General features: G+C 38.0%; 1 protein-coding gene across 1 annotated transcript; it reads right to left on the bottom strand.

Annotated features, from left to right (window-relative positions):
* LOC123948699 (olfactory receptor 2D3) lies at positions 1 to 978 on the bottom strand. Its single transcript, XM_046015872.1, has one exon. It carries the CDS (start codon positions 955 to 957, stop codon positions 1 to 3), a length of 957 nt encoding a protein of 318 aa, XP_045871828.1. The 5' UTR covers positions 958 to 978.
* Positions 979 to 17,145: the final 16,167 nt, after the last annotated feature.

The following is a 17,145-nucleotide window of genomic DNA, read 5'->3' on the forward strand; positions in this document are numbered from 1 at the left end:
TCAGACCCTGAGATCACCACCTCGAGAAAAGAACTTTCTTTCAGCTAGTTTTCTGAGAGCCCCTTTGACATCTTTGTTTCTCAGGCTGTAAATTATGGGGTTCAACATTGGAGTCACCACTGTATAGAACACAGATATCATCTTATCCTGCTCTTTTGTGTTCTTGGAGTTTGGCCGCATGTAGGTGAATATTCCTGAGCCATAGAAGAGGACAACAACAATGAGATGGGAGCCACAGGTGGAAAAAGCCTTGAGCCTCCCCTCCCCAGACTGCATCTGGATCACAGTGGAGATAATATTCCAGTAGGACATAAGGATCAGGCAGACAGGAGCTAAGAGGATGACCACGCCCATGGCAAAGATGGCCATTTCTGTGCCATAAGTATCTGCTGAAGCCAGCTTCAGGAGGGCAGGAGGTTCACAAAAGTAGTGGTTAATAATGTTCTGTCCTTGATAGGGTAGTTGGAAAGTAACGGTGGTATCTACCAGAGACACTAGTGCCCCACTGGCCCAGGATCCTATGGTCAGGTGGAGACACACCTTTTGGGTCATGATGGTGGAGTAGTGCAGGGGCTTGCAGACAGCCACATACCGGTCATAGGACATCACCGCCAGCAGTGCACACTCTGTACACCCCACCAGAAGGAAGACAATTATCTGGGTCATACACCCAAAAAAAGAAATAATTTTCCTTTTCACAAGGAAGTGGACCAACACTTGAGGGACAATGCTAGTAGAGAAGCAGAGATCTGCAAAAGAGAGGTTTCTAAGAAAAAAGTACATGGGAGTGTGAAGTCGAGAATCCATGAAGATGAGAAGGATGATGAGCAGGTTTCCAAGCACAGTCAAAAGATAAATGACGAGAAAAAGAGTAAATAGCAGGATCTGGGTCTGCAAGTCCTGGGAAAGGCCAAGGAAAACAAACTCAGTCACAAAGGTTTGGTTTTCCTCTCCCATTGAGATTTATGCCTCTTTATCTGTTTGCACAAATAAAAAGAACAGACTTTGGGATGGTGACATCAAGTCCCATAGAAGAGTATCATTTAAAGCCCAGTTTAAAACCAAATTGGATATTTCTAGCTTGTTGCTATTCATGTCATTCTAATTAATACTAAATAGAATATTTAAATTCTTATTAGTTGGTTGTAATGTAAGTTCACTTCATTGTTTCCCAAATCTTTTCTTCCCATTTCCACTTATTTATAGAGTACGACATTGTTAAAGCCTTCTTGGCTAGTTCTGATATGAGGATATTAGACTTTATGTGGATTTTACTAAATGACTATATACACATTTTTACAAAATGATGTGTATATTGTTAGCACTGTTACCATGTATAAAACTGCACTGATAACTGCTCAAAATGTTACATATTTAATCATAATACATATGTTTGAAAAATGAGAAATGGCTTTCTGGCATCAAACTTAATTTGACCTCTTAAAAAATCACAAATTTTTCTTGCTTTAAAGTTAAGGAGAGCATATGACGTGATGAGTACTGGGTGTTGTATGCAAGTAATGAATCATCGAACACTACATCAAAAACTAACAATGTGCTTCAGTGTACAGCAGCTAACTGAACATAAAAAAACACATAGTGTCAGGTTACTATAAACAATTATATACTAACAAATGAGATAAGTTAGAAAAATATAAATATTAATATGTAATATGTATTTGATTCTTTAACTGAAGTATAGTTGACATACAATGGTATATTAGTTTCAAGTGTACAACATAGTAGGATTTGACAATTCTTTACACAGTGCTGAACACAGTAAATGTAGTTACCACCTGTCACCATAAAACATTATCACAATATTAGTTACCATATTACTCATGCTGTACTTTTCATCTCTTTGATTTATTTTGTTTATTGTTTTATCTTATAATGAATTTTGTACCTTATATAATCACCTCTTATAAAATATATAAAATTATATACTACAGCTTTAAAATACATAATGACCCAAAAATTATTTACAAAGAATAAATGCAAATAAGTATTAAATTTAAGAAAAATACTTGATATGATTATAAGTACTTATAAATAAATACAACATAAGAATGAGAGATACATTTTTCACCTGTGTAATTAGTTAAAATTTTAACAAACAACTACATCACAAAATAGTAACTAGTATTTTATTGAAAATTTAACCCAAGACAGGCATCAAGAGTTTTATATAATCACATTGTCCAATAACATTATAAGGTAGACATTATTAATCTTACTTTGCAGACAAGAAAACTGCGGCACAGAAAAGTTCATCCACCTTCCCCAAATCACACACACACTTAATAAATGGCAGAATTCTGTAAAATGAGCGTGCAAAAAATGCATTTTTGTGCAATGCAAGTGGGTAGGAAAATCAGTCCAATCCTTTTGGAAAATAATTATGTCAAATATATTTAAATACTTAAATAGTCATACTTTGACCCAGTTCTCAATAATATGGGGGAGGGAGAGATTCTGTTTTTACCAGTCCTTTCTTCCCCATGAGGAAAAATCTGATTTGTGACATTCTAGGATGTTGCATGGTCCATATTACTGCTCACTAGAGTTACTGTGATTTAAAAGGTCAGTACAGGGGTGCCTGGGTGGCTCAGGGGATTAAGCCTCTGCCTTCAGCTCAGGTCATGGTCTCGGGGTCCTGGGATCAAGCTCTGCATTGGGCTCCTTGCACAGTGGGGAGCCTGCTTCTCCCTCTCCCTCCGTCTGCCTCTCTGTTTACTTGTAATCTCTGTCAAATAAATGAATAACATCTTAAAAAAAAATAAATGGTCATGCATGTTCTATTTCCCCAGTTCTTTACTGAACTGGACTGATAAATTGGGTAAAATTCCAGTCAAGCTCTAAGAGAGGTTGAAGATTTTGAAAGATTTTAGACTAGAGCAAGTACTCCAACCCAGGCTTATCAGAGTTCTGAACTTGCGTGACATTAGACACTAACACCTCATATCCCGACCCATGCATTTTGTAGGATCTCAGTTCTGGCAGCAGCGTTGGTCTCATTTCACAAGCAGACTAGCGCACACCTTATTAAAATGTGCCCACTTGTCTGGGGACCAAACAGTGCACACCACAGGCAAAGAGAGCCTCTGTAGACTACTGGACTGAAGGGAAAAGTGGCCAGAACTCAACAGCAAGGCATGTACAACAAACATTAAAGACACTTACTGAAGTACCAAGTCCTGAAGAATAGGAGACACTGTACTGCAGGACATACATGACCTCTTTTTCATAAAACCATTACTTTTAAGAGCAGGAGAGTCCTAAGACAGAGACACAGACAAAGAAAGTGAGACAAAATGAAGAGACAGAAGGACGTGTCCCAAATGAAAGAACAGGACAAACCCACAGCAAGAGACCTAAGCAAAACAGATATTAATTATCTGACAGAGACAGAAAGTTTAAAGTAATGATCATAAAAATACTCACTGGACTTGAGAAGAGTGAGACCCTTAAGAAAGAGATAAAAAAGAACCCATCACAGAGGAAGATCACAATAAATGAAGTAAAAAATACAGCTGATGGGAGTGCCTGGATGGCTCAGTGGGTTAAGCCTCTGTCTTTGGATCAGGTCATGATCTCAGGGTCCTGGGACTGAGCCCTGTATTGGGCTCTCTGCTCAGCAGGGAGCCTGCTTCCGGCTCCCCCGACCTCTCCCCTTCACCCCCCACCTCTGCCTGCTTGTGATCTCTGTCTGTCAAATAAACAAATAAAATCTTTAAAAAAATACACTTCATAGAATAAATAGCAAGCTAGAGGAGGAAATGAATGATTTAATGACCCATAAGACACAGTAGTGGAAAGTAATCAAGCTGAGCAAATGAGAGAAAAAAGAATTATACAAAAAGAGAGTAGACATAGGGAACTCAGTGACTCCAAGTCTAATAACACTTACATTGTGAGGATTCCAGAAGGAGAAAAGACAGAAAAGGGGGCAGAGTATTTATTGAAGAAGTAATATCTGAAAACTTCCTATATCTTGGAACGAAACAGAAATCCAGATACAGGAGGCACAGAGATCCCCCAAGAAAATCACCAAAGCATGTCCACAACAAGACATATAGTAATTAAAATGACAAAAGTAGTAGTAAAGAAAAAAAAATTTAAGCAGCAAGAGAAAAAAAGACAGTTACATATAAGGGAAACCCATAAGGCCAGCAGCAGATCAGCAGAAACTTTGCAGGCCCAGAAAGGAGCCAGTGATAGAGTCAAAGCGCTGAAAGGGAAAAATACATAGCCAAGAATACTTTATCCAGCAAGTTCATCATTCAGAATAGAAGGAGAGATAAAAACTTTCTCAGACAAATAAAACCTATGAGTTCATGACTGCTGAACCACTCTTGCAAAAAACATTAAGAGACCCTAAGTGTTAAGGAAAGACTGTAGTAAGAATTCCGCAGGAAACACAAAACTAGTCAAAATAAGTATATTAGTCAAGAGATTCACAAAATAAAAGGATGTAAAATATGACACCATATACATAAAATGTTGTGAGTGTGGGGGGAAGGTGTGGAGATAGTAGTAAAGAATGGGTTCAATCTTAATCAATCATCAACTTCATATAGACTGCTGTATGCAGAAGATGTACTATATGAATGGAATGGTAACCATAAATCAAAAACTAGTAATAGATATGCAAAGAATAAAGAGAAAGGAATCTGAGTGTATCACTAAAGAAAACCAAAAAGCCATGAAAGTGAGCAAGAGAAGGATCAAAGAAAAACTGCAAAACAACCACAAAACAAGTAATAAAATGGCACAAACACATATGTATCAATAGCTACTTTGAATGTAAATGGACTAAATGCTCTGATCAAAGGACACAGGGTGACAGAACAGATAAAGAAAACATACTCATCTATATGCTGACTACAAGGGACTCAGTTTAGACCTAAAGATATATGCAGATTGAAAGTGTGTAGATAGGGATGGCTGGGTGGCTCAGTAGGATAAAGTCTGCCTTTGGCTCAGGTTATGATCCAAGATTCCTGGGATCAAGCCCCACATTGGGCTCCCTGATCAGCAGGAGCCTGCGTCTTCCTCTACCCTGCCCCCCCAACTTGTGCTCTCTTGCACACCTGCTTTCTCCTTCTTTCTCAAACAAATAAAATCTTAGAAAAAAACCAAAGGTGAATAGATAGAAAAAAAACTTATATGCAAATAGAAGTGCAAAGAAACCTGGGGTAGCAATACTTCCATTAGACAAAATAGACTTAAAAACAAAGACTATAACAAGAGACCAAAAAAGGATAGATCATTGGATAGATTATCCAAACATAAACTCAACTAGAATACAGTGGCCTTGATTGACACATTGGACCAGATGGATCTAAGTACTATAGCCAGAACAATCCATCCTAAAACAGAAGAATACACAGTCTTTTCAAGTCATATAAAACAGTCTCCAGATTAAATCCCATATCAGGCCACAAAATAAGTCTTAACAAATTCAAAATCATTGAAGTCATACCATGAATCCTTCCAACCACAATACTATGAAACTAGAAATCAAACAAAAGAAAATATCTAGAAGAGCACAAATCCACGGAGGATAAACAACATGCTACTAAACAATGAATGGGTCAATCAAGAAATGAAAGAGGAATTTGGGGCAGCAAGAGAAAAAAAGACAGTTACATATAAGGGAAACCCATAAGGCCAGCAGCAGATCAGCAGAAACTTTGCAGGCCCAGAAAGGAGCCAGTTGGTTGAGCATCGACTCTTGATTTTGCTTAAGATTCTCTTCCTCTCTCTCTGCCCCTCTCTTCCAGACCATGCACTCTCTTTCCAAAAATATGAAAGAAAGAGAGAAAGAAAGAAAGAAAGAAAGAGAGGGAGGGAGGGGGTAAGGAAGGAAGAAAGAAAGTGGGAGGAGGGAGGAAGGAAAAAAGGAAGAAAGAAAGAAAGCTATCAAAGAGGAAATAAAAAATACATGGAGACAAATGAAAATGAACACACAAAGGTCAAAAATCCTTGGGATGCAAGAAAAGGTTTTCTAAGAGGGAAGTCTACTGCAATATAGGCTTACCTCAAGAAGCAAGAAAAATATCAAATAAACAACCGAACCTGACACCTATAGAAGTTAGAAGAAGAACATCAAACAAGGCTTAAAACCAGCTGAAGAAGGGAAATAATAAAGATTAATGTGGAAATAAATGATAACGAAACTAAAAAAAAATAGAACAGATCAATGAAATGAGGAGCTGGTTCTTTGAAAAAATTAATAAAATTAATAAACTCCTAGCCAGGCTTATCAAAAGAAAAAAGAAAGGACCCAAATACATAAAATTACAAATGTGAGAAGAGCAATTACAAACAGCACCACAGAAATACAAACAATTATAAAAGAATATTATATGCCAATGAGTTATACAACCTAGAAGAAATGGAAAAATTCCTAGAAACATATCAGCTCCCAAATCTGAATCAGGAATAAATGGAAAATTTGAACAGACTGATTACCAGCCATGAAACTGAATCCGTAATCAAAAACTCCCAGCAAACAAAAGTCCAGGACCAGAAGGATTCACAGGTGAATGCTACCAAACATTTAAAGGAGAGTTAATACCTATTCTTCTCAAATTATTCCAAAAAACAGAAGAGGAAGGAAAGCTTTCAAATTCATTGTATGAGGCCAGCATTACTGAGATACCAAAACCAGATAAAGACACTACAAAAAGAGAGAGAACTATAGGCCAGTACTCTGATGAATATAAATGCACAAATCCTCAATAAAATACTAGCAAATTGAAGCCAACAATGCATTAAAAAATCTTTCACTATGATCAATCAACATGATACAGGAAACATCACATCAACGAGAGAAAGAATAAAAAGCATATGATTGTTTCAATAGATGCAGAAAAAGCATTTGAGAAAATACAACAACTATTCATGATAAAAACTCTCCACAAAGTAGGTGCAGAGGGATTACACCTAAACATAATAAGAGCCCTCCACGAAAAACATCACACTCAATGGTGAAAAACCAAAAGGTTTCCCCCTAAGATCAGGAGCAAGATGGGGGATGGTCATTCTCACCACATTTATTCACCTTAGGCCCAGCCGCAGCAATCAGGTAAGAAAAAGAAATAAAGGCATCCGAATTAGTAACAAAGTAGTAAAACTTTGACTATCTGCAGATGACATGATACTATGTGTAGAAAATCCTAAAGACGCCACCAAAAAAAAAAAAAAAAAAAACCTGCTAGAATCTGATGAGTGAATTCTGTAAGGTCACAGGATACCAAATCAATATGGAGAAACATGTTGCATATCTATACACTAATAACTGAGGCAGCAGAAAGGGAAATTAAGAAACAATCCCATTTATGACTGCACCAAAAAGAACAGGATAGCTAGGCAGTACCTTAACCAAGGAGGTGAAAGCCTTGTACTGTGAATACTATAAAACACCGATGAAAGAAATCGAAGATGACACAAATGCTCATGGGTTGGAAGAACAAAATACTGTTAAAATACCCATAGTGCCCAAAGCAATTTACAGATTCAATGCAATCCTTATCAAAACACCAACATCATTTTTCACAGGACTAATTCAAATAATCCTAAAATTTGTATGGAACCAACCACAAAGAACCTGAAGAGTCAAAGCAATCCTGAGAAAGAACAAAAACTGTAGGTAGCACAGTCGCAGATTTCCAGATATACTGCAAAACTGTCATAATCAAAGCAATATAGTACTGGCACAACAAAAGACGGACAGAGGTATAGATTAGAACAGAGCCCAGAAATAAACCCATCATTATATGGTGGATTAATCTTTAACAGAGGAGGCAAACATATGCAATGGGAAACAGATAGTCTTTTCACAGATGGTGTTGGGAAAATTGGACAGATGCATGCAAAAGAATGAAACCAGACCACTCTCTTACACCATATGCAAAAATAAACTCAAAATGGGTTAAGGGTCTCAATGTGAGACCTAAAACCATAAAAATACTAGAAGAGAGCACAGGCAGGAATGTCTCTGTTGTTGGCCATAGCAACATCTTTCTAGATTTGTCTCCAGAGGCAAAGGAAACAGAAACAAAAATAAACTATTGGGACTACTTCAAAACAAAAGCCTTCTGCACAGCAAAGGAAATAACAACACGAAAGACAACCTAATGAATGGGAGAAGATATTTACAAATGACATAGCCAATAAAAGGTAAGTATCTAAATACACGACGAATGGATACAACTCAACACCGCAAACCCAAATTAACCGATTAAAAAAAAAAAAAATGGGTGGAAAACATGAACAGACAGTTCTCCAAAGAAGACAAACAGATGGCCAAAAGACACGTAAAAAGATGCTCAATATCACTAATCATCAGGAATTTACAAATCAAACCACAAGAACAGATACACTTAAATATATAAACAACAAATAGAAAACTAGAACATCAAAGAGTGTTTAAAAAGAATACCAATGAAAATGATGCAAAGAGGACATTATATAGGCAATTCAGAGAAGAAATGCAAATGCCCAAAAACTGTGTCAAGAATATTCATACTCACTTAGAGAAACAGAAAATAAAATAGTAGGTAATGTTTCTCTCCCATTAGATTAGCAAAGTTGAAATAGATTGAAATGTCCAACTGTATTTTTGAGAATGGGCCAACAGATATGAAAAATGTAGGCATGTAACATTTATAAAATCTCCCTGGAAGGTGATCAAAAATATAAAGTCACAAAATGGGTTTGCTTTTTTTCCCTGAATTAAGTTATTTTTAGGACTTTACATTTTGGAAATAATTTCAGGTAGGCATAAAACTTTGTTTCAAAAGATATCCACATATAGAATCATTTCTAAAATAAAACAGCTTACAGCCTAACAATAGGTGATGTGTTAAACAAATTATTGTTTTCCATATAATATAATCTATACCATATAGAGAAAAGGGTAAAAGTAGAGATGTGTGAATCATGTAGCATAGAGTGAATCCTTTACTCCTATTTCTTAGCTCTGTGACCTTGGCCAATGATTCATTTCCTTTATGTCTCAGTTTCCTCATGTGAAATGGATATAAACCACAAATTCATAGTATGGATGTAAAGATTAAATTAAGAACTTAATGGAAAGTAGTTCACACAATGTTGACAGCTCCATTTCAAGAAATGACTGCTGTGATCATGTACCAACCCTATCCCATTAAATGGAAGTAGATCTATATTTTCTGTAGAAAGATGTTGCTCACACTGTTGAGTTTCAAAAGAGGGTTGCAAAATAACATGAATGGGTATGATTCATACAGATGTGTGTGTGTATGTGTGTGTGTGTGTATTGAACATGTATGCATGTTGTGTATCTTTCTGTCTCTCTAGAGATAAGTCCACTAAATAATACCCTTATCTCATTGATAAATGCTTTTTATTTCAAATTGTTTTATTTTTTCAGTGTTCCAAGATTCATTGCTTATGCACTACACCCAGTGCTCCATGAAATATGTGCCCTCCTTAATACCCACCACCAGGCTCATCTAATTCCCCACCCCCTTACCCTCCAAAACATTCAGTTTGTTTCTCAGAGTCCACAGTCATTGATAAATCCTAACGCACAACAAAAACTTAGCATCCAGGGAGAGACTGCACATTATATTTAAAAAATGACTATGTCTCTATTCCTTAAATGTGTAATTTGTACATTTACATATGTATGTGTATATGTGGACTGGGAAGACTGCCAAATAGGAGAATAATAAGAATCTGTGAAAAAGAAGGCAAATAAGATGAAATGTAGTATCATTTATATTCCAAAGAAGGCAAGGGATAAAGGTTCTTTCACGTTCTAAAGATTTCATATGATTCTGTCAAGTTTACTAATTAATCAAGCAATGATGTATCTTTATCTAATTCAGAGAAAAAATGAGGAAGAAAAATCAGAATGGGAAAATACAATAAAGAGAGTAGAAATTAGAAGAAATCAGGGAATGGAAACTGAACTTGGAGGGAATCTAGAGATGTGGAAAAAAAAGTAGAAGAAGGAAGAAAGGCATGAAGAGATCTTTAAGTCAGGTTGTCCCCAAAGGAAAGGGACAGGCAATGCATCTTTTATTCTCGGAGGCCCTAATAACTTTGTAACTACTATAACCTTTCCTCATTGACCGTGTCTCACACATGGCATTATTCCTTGTCACATAAACATGCCACATGTTGCATATACCTAATTGCTCTCAGTTCATAGTATCTTATATAAGCACACACAAATCCATACACCACATATACTCACTGGAGTATTTCATACTCTCATACATGTACCCTCACGGCCAGCAAATCTTTCACAATAACAAAAGATGTCATAGAGTAGGTACTGAGCCGAATGGATACTGACCAAGTCTGGGTGTTTTAGGAACCCACTATGCCTGACTTGTGTGTGAAGAATACCAACGTATGGGGTGTGTGTGTGGGCACCAGCAGTGGGGACTAGTATCTTCTTTGGGACTAGAAGGCCAACATTGTTTGTAATGGGACCCATGCTCTGCTGTATGTCATAACTCACCAGCGGGTTGTCTAACAGAGCCGGGCTTCCTAGAACAGTGTACTATGCAGTCTTGATTCCTTCACATCTCCTAGAACCAGAGAACACTCAAAAGCAGAGCCGGGCTTCCTAGAACAGTGTACTATGCAGTCCTGATTCCTTCACATCTCCTAGAACTAGAGAACACAAAAAAGCAAGGAGTTCTTCATGGGGTTCCACAAAGCAAGAGTCCTGTTTTCCCTTCAGCCCCTGTCTGTTCAATGGGTCATGGTAGAACACATGCAAGCAGAGAGAAACAATGAAGACTGAAGGGCTAAAACAGGAAGGAAAGGGAAAATCATGCAGTTGCTTTTCAATAGCAAGAGGCACAGCCTCTGTGATCTCTCTGGATGGAGCCCCATCCCTGATGAAGGAAAGCATTCTGGGGCTGGGATTTTGTATATATGCTGCCGAAGCGAGCACAGGGGCTGGGATTTTGGAGAAGAGTGGGAATACAATTGTTGTCTCTGGGAGTCTAGCAAGGAACAACATTGATGTGCAAGAAAGTAAATGACCAAATTTACCTTTCCCAATGCCATGACCACCTCCCACCCTCCAAATGGTACTGAAGATTCCAGACTGAGACCCATCAACAACCTGTCCACTCTCACCTGAGGACAGAGAGGAGGCAGGAACTAGGCTGCAGGGTCACCGGTGAAGGAATGGAGGATCAAGTGGGGAAGGGAATGATTTCTGCAGCCTGCTGATCCAGTCTCTAAGGACAGCATCCGTTGTGAGTTGGCTCCTAAGTAATGCCTCCCAGGGCCTGTGCAAGAGTCATCCCTAGGAGTCTGACTCCACCCCCAGCCTTTCTGCCTTTCTTCCTTCAAGGTACAAACGCCAGTTCTCCTAGGTCCCAGTTCTGAACAGAGCATTTTTCCTTCAAGGATATATTTAGAGGTGAGGTCCTGAGAGTATGTAAACAGGGCATTCCCTGGAGCTTGAAAAGCCCTCAGCTTTATTACCTTTCCATCCTCTGAGACATCCCAGGGCACTTGGTGCTATCCATGAGGTCACAGACTAAAGTCTCCAACTGCCACTAACACACCTGTTCCAAACCTTATGCTCATGTCATTCCAAACAGCTCAGCAGATATCTTCTCAGGGTTTTACAAGTTATCAAACATGTGTTTTCATTTATATAGTAATTAAATAGAAGTGAAAATAAGCAGATATTGGATTGTTTGGATACCGACATTCTTTTTTTTTTAAATTATCAATGTGATCTTTATTAGGTTGATTATAATTTATTAGGTTGATTAGGTTGATTAAGTATAAGATTTTTTGTTAATGAAAATCTAAATTATTTTGTTCAATCAGTGGTTCATTGTACTCAAAGTTTTCAAGCTACTTATATGCAAAGATGTCAAAAATACTTAATCCATTTATTAAAAAAATTAAAAAAATACTTAATCCATAAGCATCATAGAGGAGAGAATTTAAAATGGCATAATCATATCATTTCTTATTAGAAGCATACTTGAATTTACAAAAAAATTTTTTTATATAACTTAATTATCTTGGTAAGTATCGTCTGTAGTTTTGGACCCTTGAAATCTCCAATCTATTGGTAACACATTAACTTTGCCACAGATCCTATGCTCCTGGAAGATAATAGCAATGTTTCCCATGTTTTTAGTATAAAATGACAACAGATGTCGACTAGATAGTTTTTGCCCTCCACAACCTCCCCTACCTCCTTCAGATATGGAAAGGGATGCCGACATTCTAACTGAGTACTTCAGCTGTGTTGTAGGCCTCGTGCCTTCATTTTGGTTTGTGGTTGTTTTGGTGCCATATGATCACCTTAAGTGGTGGAGCTGAACTTGGTTAGCATGGTCTTCATATCAGCATGATAGCAGGGGTTCTGGGTGGGCTCTTACATTAAGGTTTTAGTTTACTGGACATAAAGTCCAAGCTTTCTTTTGTGGGAATAATTCACAAAGGACAGTCTTATAGAAGGAGACTTTTAAATTATTAAGACTGTATTGGCCACAAGAAAATGGAACTACTTTGGGGCACCTGGGTGGCTCAGTCAATTGAGCGTCTGCTTTTGGCTGAGGTCATGATCTTGGGGTCCAGGGATTGAGCCCTACATCAGGCTCTGGGCTCAGTGGGAAGCCTGCTTCCCCCTCTCTCTCTGCCTACTTGTGATCTTTGTCTCTCTGTTAACTAAAAAAAAAAAAAAAAAAAGAAATGGAACTGCTTCTATAGCTCTCCCCAGCTAGTGAAAACATTTTTCAAAGATTATTGATTTAAAAGATTTTATTTACTTATTTTAGAGACAGAGATCACAAGCAGGGAGAGAGATAGACAGACAGAGAGGAGGAAGCAGGCTCCCCGCTGAGCAGAGATCCTGATGCAGGGCTTGATCCCAGGACCCTGGGATCATGACCTGAGCCAAAGGCAGAGGCTTTAACTCAATGAGCCACACAGGTGCCCCTGTAAGATAAATTTTACATCCAGATGATACATTCATATGAACTAATAGGTCAAAGAATGTAAGAAGAAGCAGGTGGAAGAACAGGCCATCATATGGTAGGGTAGCCACGTGGGATTCAAGAAAGTGCCCTGAAGTTGTTAATCCCCCAATCATATTTTAAATAGCAATTTAGTTTCTGCAAAACATCATTTATCACCTTAAGGAAATGCTAGTAATTTGAATTTTATTGTTTCATTGTTTTGTGTTTTGAGTTGCACATTATTTATAGTTTAGTTTTGATTTCTCAGCACCTGTAAATCTAACTCGTTAAAAATAAATGAGTATGGTCCATGGTATAAATATGCTGTAATTTACTTAACCATATCCATATTAATGAACATATAGATTTTTTCTACTCTTTAGACATTAAGAGTGCCACCATGAACTTCTTGGAACATATATCTTTGCGTCCTTGTCAAATATATTTGAAGGATAACTTCTTGAGGTTTAATTTCAGGATCGAGAGGTACATTCCTTTAAAATGTCAATACATATTGTCAGTTGCCCTATTAAAAAATTGCATTAATTTACTGTCATCAAAATTGCATAAATGTTCCGAATTAGTTACACGATTACTAACATTTGGTATTGTGAAACTCTTCAATTTTATTCAGGTATTAGGTTAAAAAATGGTATCTCAGTGTTAATTTATTATAGGATACTTTTAATTATGCTTGAGGATGAGCATAGTTTTGTATGTTTATTGATCATTTTCATTTTCTTTTTCTGTGACATGACTATTTCCTTTCATCAGACGTAAGGCGACCCAGTAACATCAGGTTCCTTCCCAGAATGGCTGTATCTCTCTACATTTTCCTAAATATATGTGACTGTTCCTCTCTTTTCTACATTTGCCAATGCTTTACAATATCTGACTTTCTAATTTTTGCATGCCTAATAGGGGTAAATAGATACCTCTTTGTTGTTATAGTTTGTAGACCTTTCAATACGAATGAATTTGAGTATAGCTTTCTGTTTTTGCAGCCCTTGGAAGTTAATTTCTGTGAATTTCCTTGTATATCCCTGGTTTTTGTTTTATTTCTCTTATTGGGGGTTTCTTCCTTTTTTCCTTGATTTTTAGAATTATGAATTCTCGATATTAAGTTCTTATTTCTTATTTGTTTTACAGAGCACGAGTATCTCATCCATTTTCTCATCAACATTTTAACTTTATTCATCATGTTCTTCATTGAAGACAACTCCCAGATTTTGAGGAAATCAGATTCATCGTTTTTCAACAGATTCAACAAGTCTGTGTTTTGAAGGGTCCTTGGTGTAGGTCGAAAGGTGTTCTCTTATGCTTTCTCCTATAATGTCATTGTTCTATTTGAACTCTTAGTTATTTAGCCCATTTAGAGTCTACCTTCTTGTGTCATGTTAGGGAGATATCTTGTTTTATTTTTCAGTCAGTAGTAAACTAGTATTTATCAATACTTTTTACCACACTATTTGTCATCTTCTGAATGATTTTTGGTATAACTCTGTTGTACATTAAATTTCACATATGTTGGGGCACCTGGGTGGCTCAGTGGGTTGGGCCTATGCCTTTGGCTCAGGTCATGGTCTCGGGGTCCTGGGATCGAGCCCCGCATGCTCGGCGGGGAGCCTGCTTCCCCCTCTCTCTCTGCTTGCCTCTCTGTCTACTTGTGATCTCTCTATATATATCAAGTAAATAAAGTCTTTAAAAAAAAAGAAAAAAATTTCATATATGTCTATCTAGGAGCTCTCAATTCTTTTTTAAAATATAAATTCAATTAGCCAGCATATAGTACATCATTAGTTTCTGATGCAGCGTTCAATAATTCATCAACTGCATATAGCACCCAGTGTATGAGCTCTCAATTCTGTTCCACTTTGTAGTCCTTTTTTTCTGCCCACAATGTAACCTGGCTTTTATTTTTGTAGCTTGGCAATATTGCCAGTAGAAAAGGAAAAGGTTCCATTTCTTCTTCTTTTCTTTCTTTCTTTCTTTCTTTTTTTTTTGGAAAAAGTAAGTTTTATTACTTAACATTGTTTTTCTGTTATAATTATTGTACATAGGACTATTACTAAAGCTCACTTCATAGAGTGGCTGCAAAATGGCCTGAACTTTCAGCAGCACCCATCTTATACAAAATTTCTCTTTTTAAAAAAATTTTTCATTTTTCATTGACATATAATGTATTATTAGCTCCAGGGGTACAGGTCAAAATTTCTTTTTCCACAGAAGTAGAGACATGAGGAAAATCATTACAGCTAAAAATGCTGGTGAGGTGGTAGAAATATCCTTTCACAAAGTGCTATGTTAGAATTGTACTTGAGAAGGCAAGATTCCTTAACTCCCAGGATTTAACAAACTTAATGATTAGCTCCATAACATAAGGGGAAGATAGGGATTCTCAAGTCTTTCAGTTTTTATTTTATTTTTTTAAAGATTTTATTTATTTATTTGACAGAGAGAGATCACAAGCAAGCAGAGAGGCAGGCAGAGTGGGGGGGGGGGGGACAGGATCTCCCTGAGCAGAGAGCCGGAAGCAGGGCTCGATCCCAGGCCCCTGGGATCATGACCTGAGCCAAAGGCAGAGGCTTTAACCCACTGAGCCACCCAGGTGCCCCAAGTTTTTAAGTTTTTAAATATGGACCTATGGGTGAACTCAGCAATACGCAGCTCTGCAGAGAATTAAGGATGAACTGGTATAGTGTGACTGGTGGGAAGGTGAAGGGAGATCACCTCTAACAGTCCTCAAACTTCTCCAGCTGTTCCTGTTCTATACCATCTGCCAAGCTGGCCCAGTCCCCTACACTCAGTGTGTCACCAAAGGCAGTTTCAAGGCTAGATGGCAAAAGATCACCTATAACCTCTTCACCTTCTGCTACCTCTTTCTGCTGCCACTGACTGCCACGACCATCTGCTATAGCCACATTGTCCTCAGTGTGTCTAGTCCCTGGACAAGGAAGAGGAACCATGGTGAGACTCCAAACCCCGGATCCTACTAATCCATACCTTAAACACTATTGCCTCTGGTCTCATTTACTGATCTGAGAGCTTTCTATCAAACCAAAAGTGACATCATATCCATCTCTCTAGCCCCTGATACTGCAAGTATTTTCTAAATGCCTTCATTCTTCATTTCTAACCAGCCTCTAGCCACCCACCATTGTTGAGTTAGCTGGGCAAGGATTAAGGAGAAAGGTGATCAGTGTTCTCCTTTAGTCTTGGACACCATCAAGTCTCCAAGTTGTCTTAGTAGCTTCATAACACCACATGGCAACCAAAAGCTTTCCTCCAGCATGCGGAGGGCAAACTCACCGTCGGGGGCTGGGAATTTAGAAAACATACTCAAATTCAGAAGCACTCAGCTTCTGAATTGGGTGTAGGATGAATGGGCAGAGATGGTGAGCTAGAGTTCTCCTGATACAAGGAAGAGTATGTGGTAAATAGGAGGTAATGCTGCAAATCCTCTTCCCTTCCCAAACTGGGACTATATGCTTGCCCCTCTCCCTCAGGGATTATGACAGACATCCTAGAGAGGTTCCATTTCTAACCTTGGTTTTTTTTTTTTTTAAGATTTTATTTCTTTATTTGAGAGACAGAGATCACAAGTAGGCAGAGAGGCAAGCAGAGAGAGAGGGAAGCAAGCTCCCCACTGAGCAGAGAGCGTGACACAGGGCTTGATTCCAGGACCCTGGGATCATGACCTGAGCCAAGGCAGAGGCTTAACCCACTGAGCCACCCAGGCGCCCCTAACTGTGGTTTTATTTTGGGATTCCCAAATGCCTACCTAAGGATATACAGCATCATTTCATGTTCTTGTCAGCTATTTCTATATCGTCTTTGGAGATATACCTTTTCACGTCATTTATCCATTTTTAAATTGTGTTGTTCATCTTTTTTAGTTTTGAGGTCATGAGTTCTTCTTTTTTTAAAAAAGATTTTATTTATTTATTTGACAGACAAAGATCCCAAGTAGGCAGAGAGGCAGGCAGAGAGAGAGGGAAGCAGGCTCCCCGCTGAGCAGAGCGCATGACGCAGGGCTCGATTCCAGGACCCTGGGGTGATGTCCTGAGGGGAAGGCAGAGGCTTTAACCCACTGAGCCATGCAGGCGCCCGGCATGAGTTCTTTATATATTCTGCATTCTAGACC

This window comes from Meles meles, chromosome 8 (genome assembly GCF_922984935.1).
Source record: "Meles meles chromosome 8, mMelMel3.1 paternal haplotype, whole genome shotgun sequence".
Classification (NCBI taxonomy): Eukaryota; Metazoa; Chordata; class Mammalia; order Carnivora; family Mustelidae; genus Meles; species Meles meles.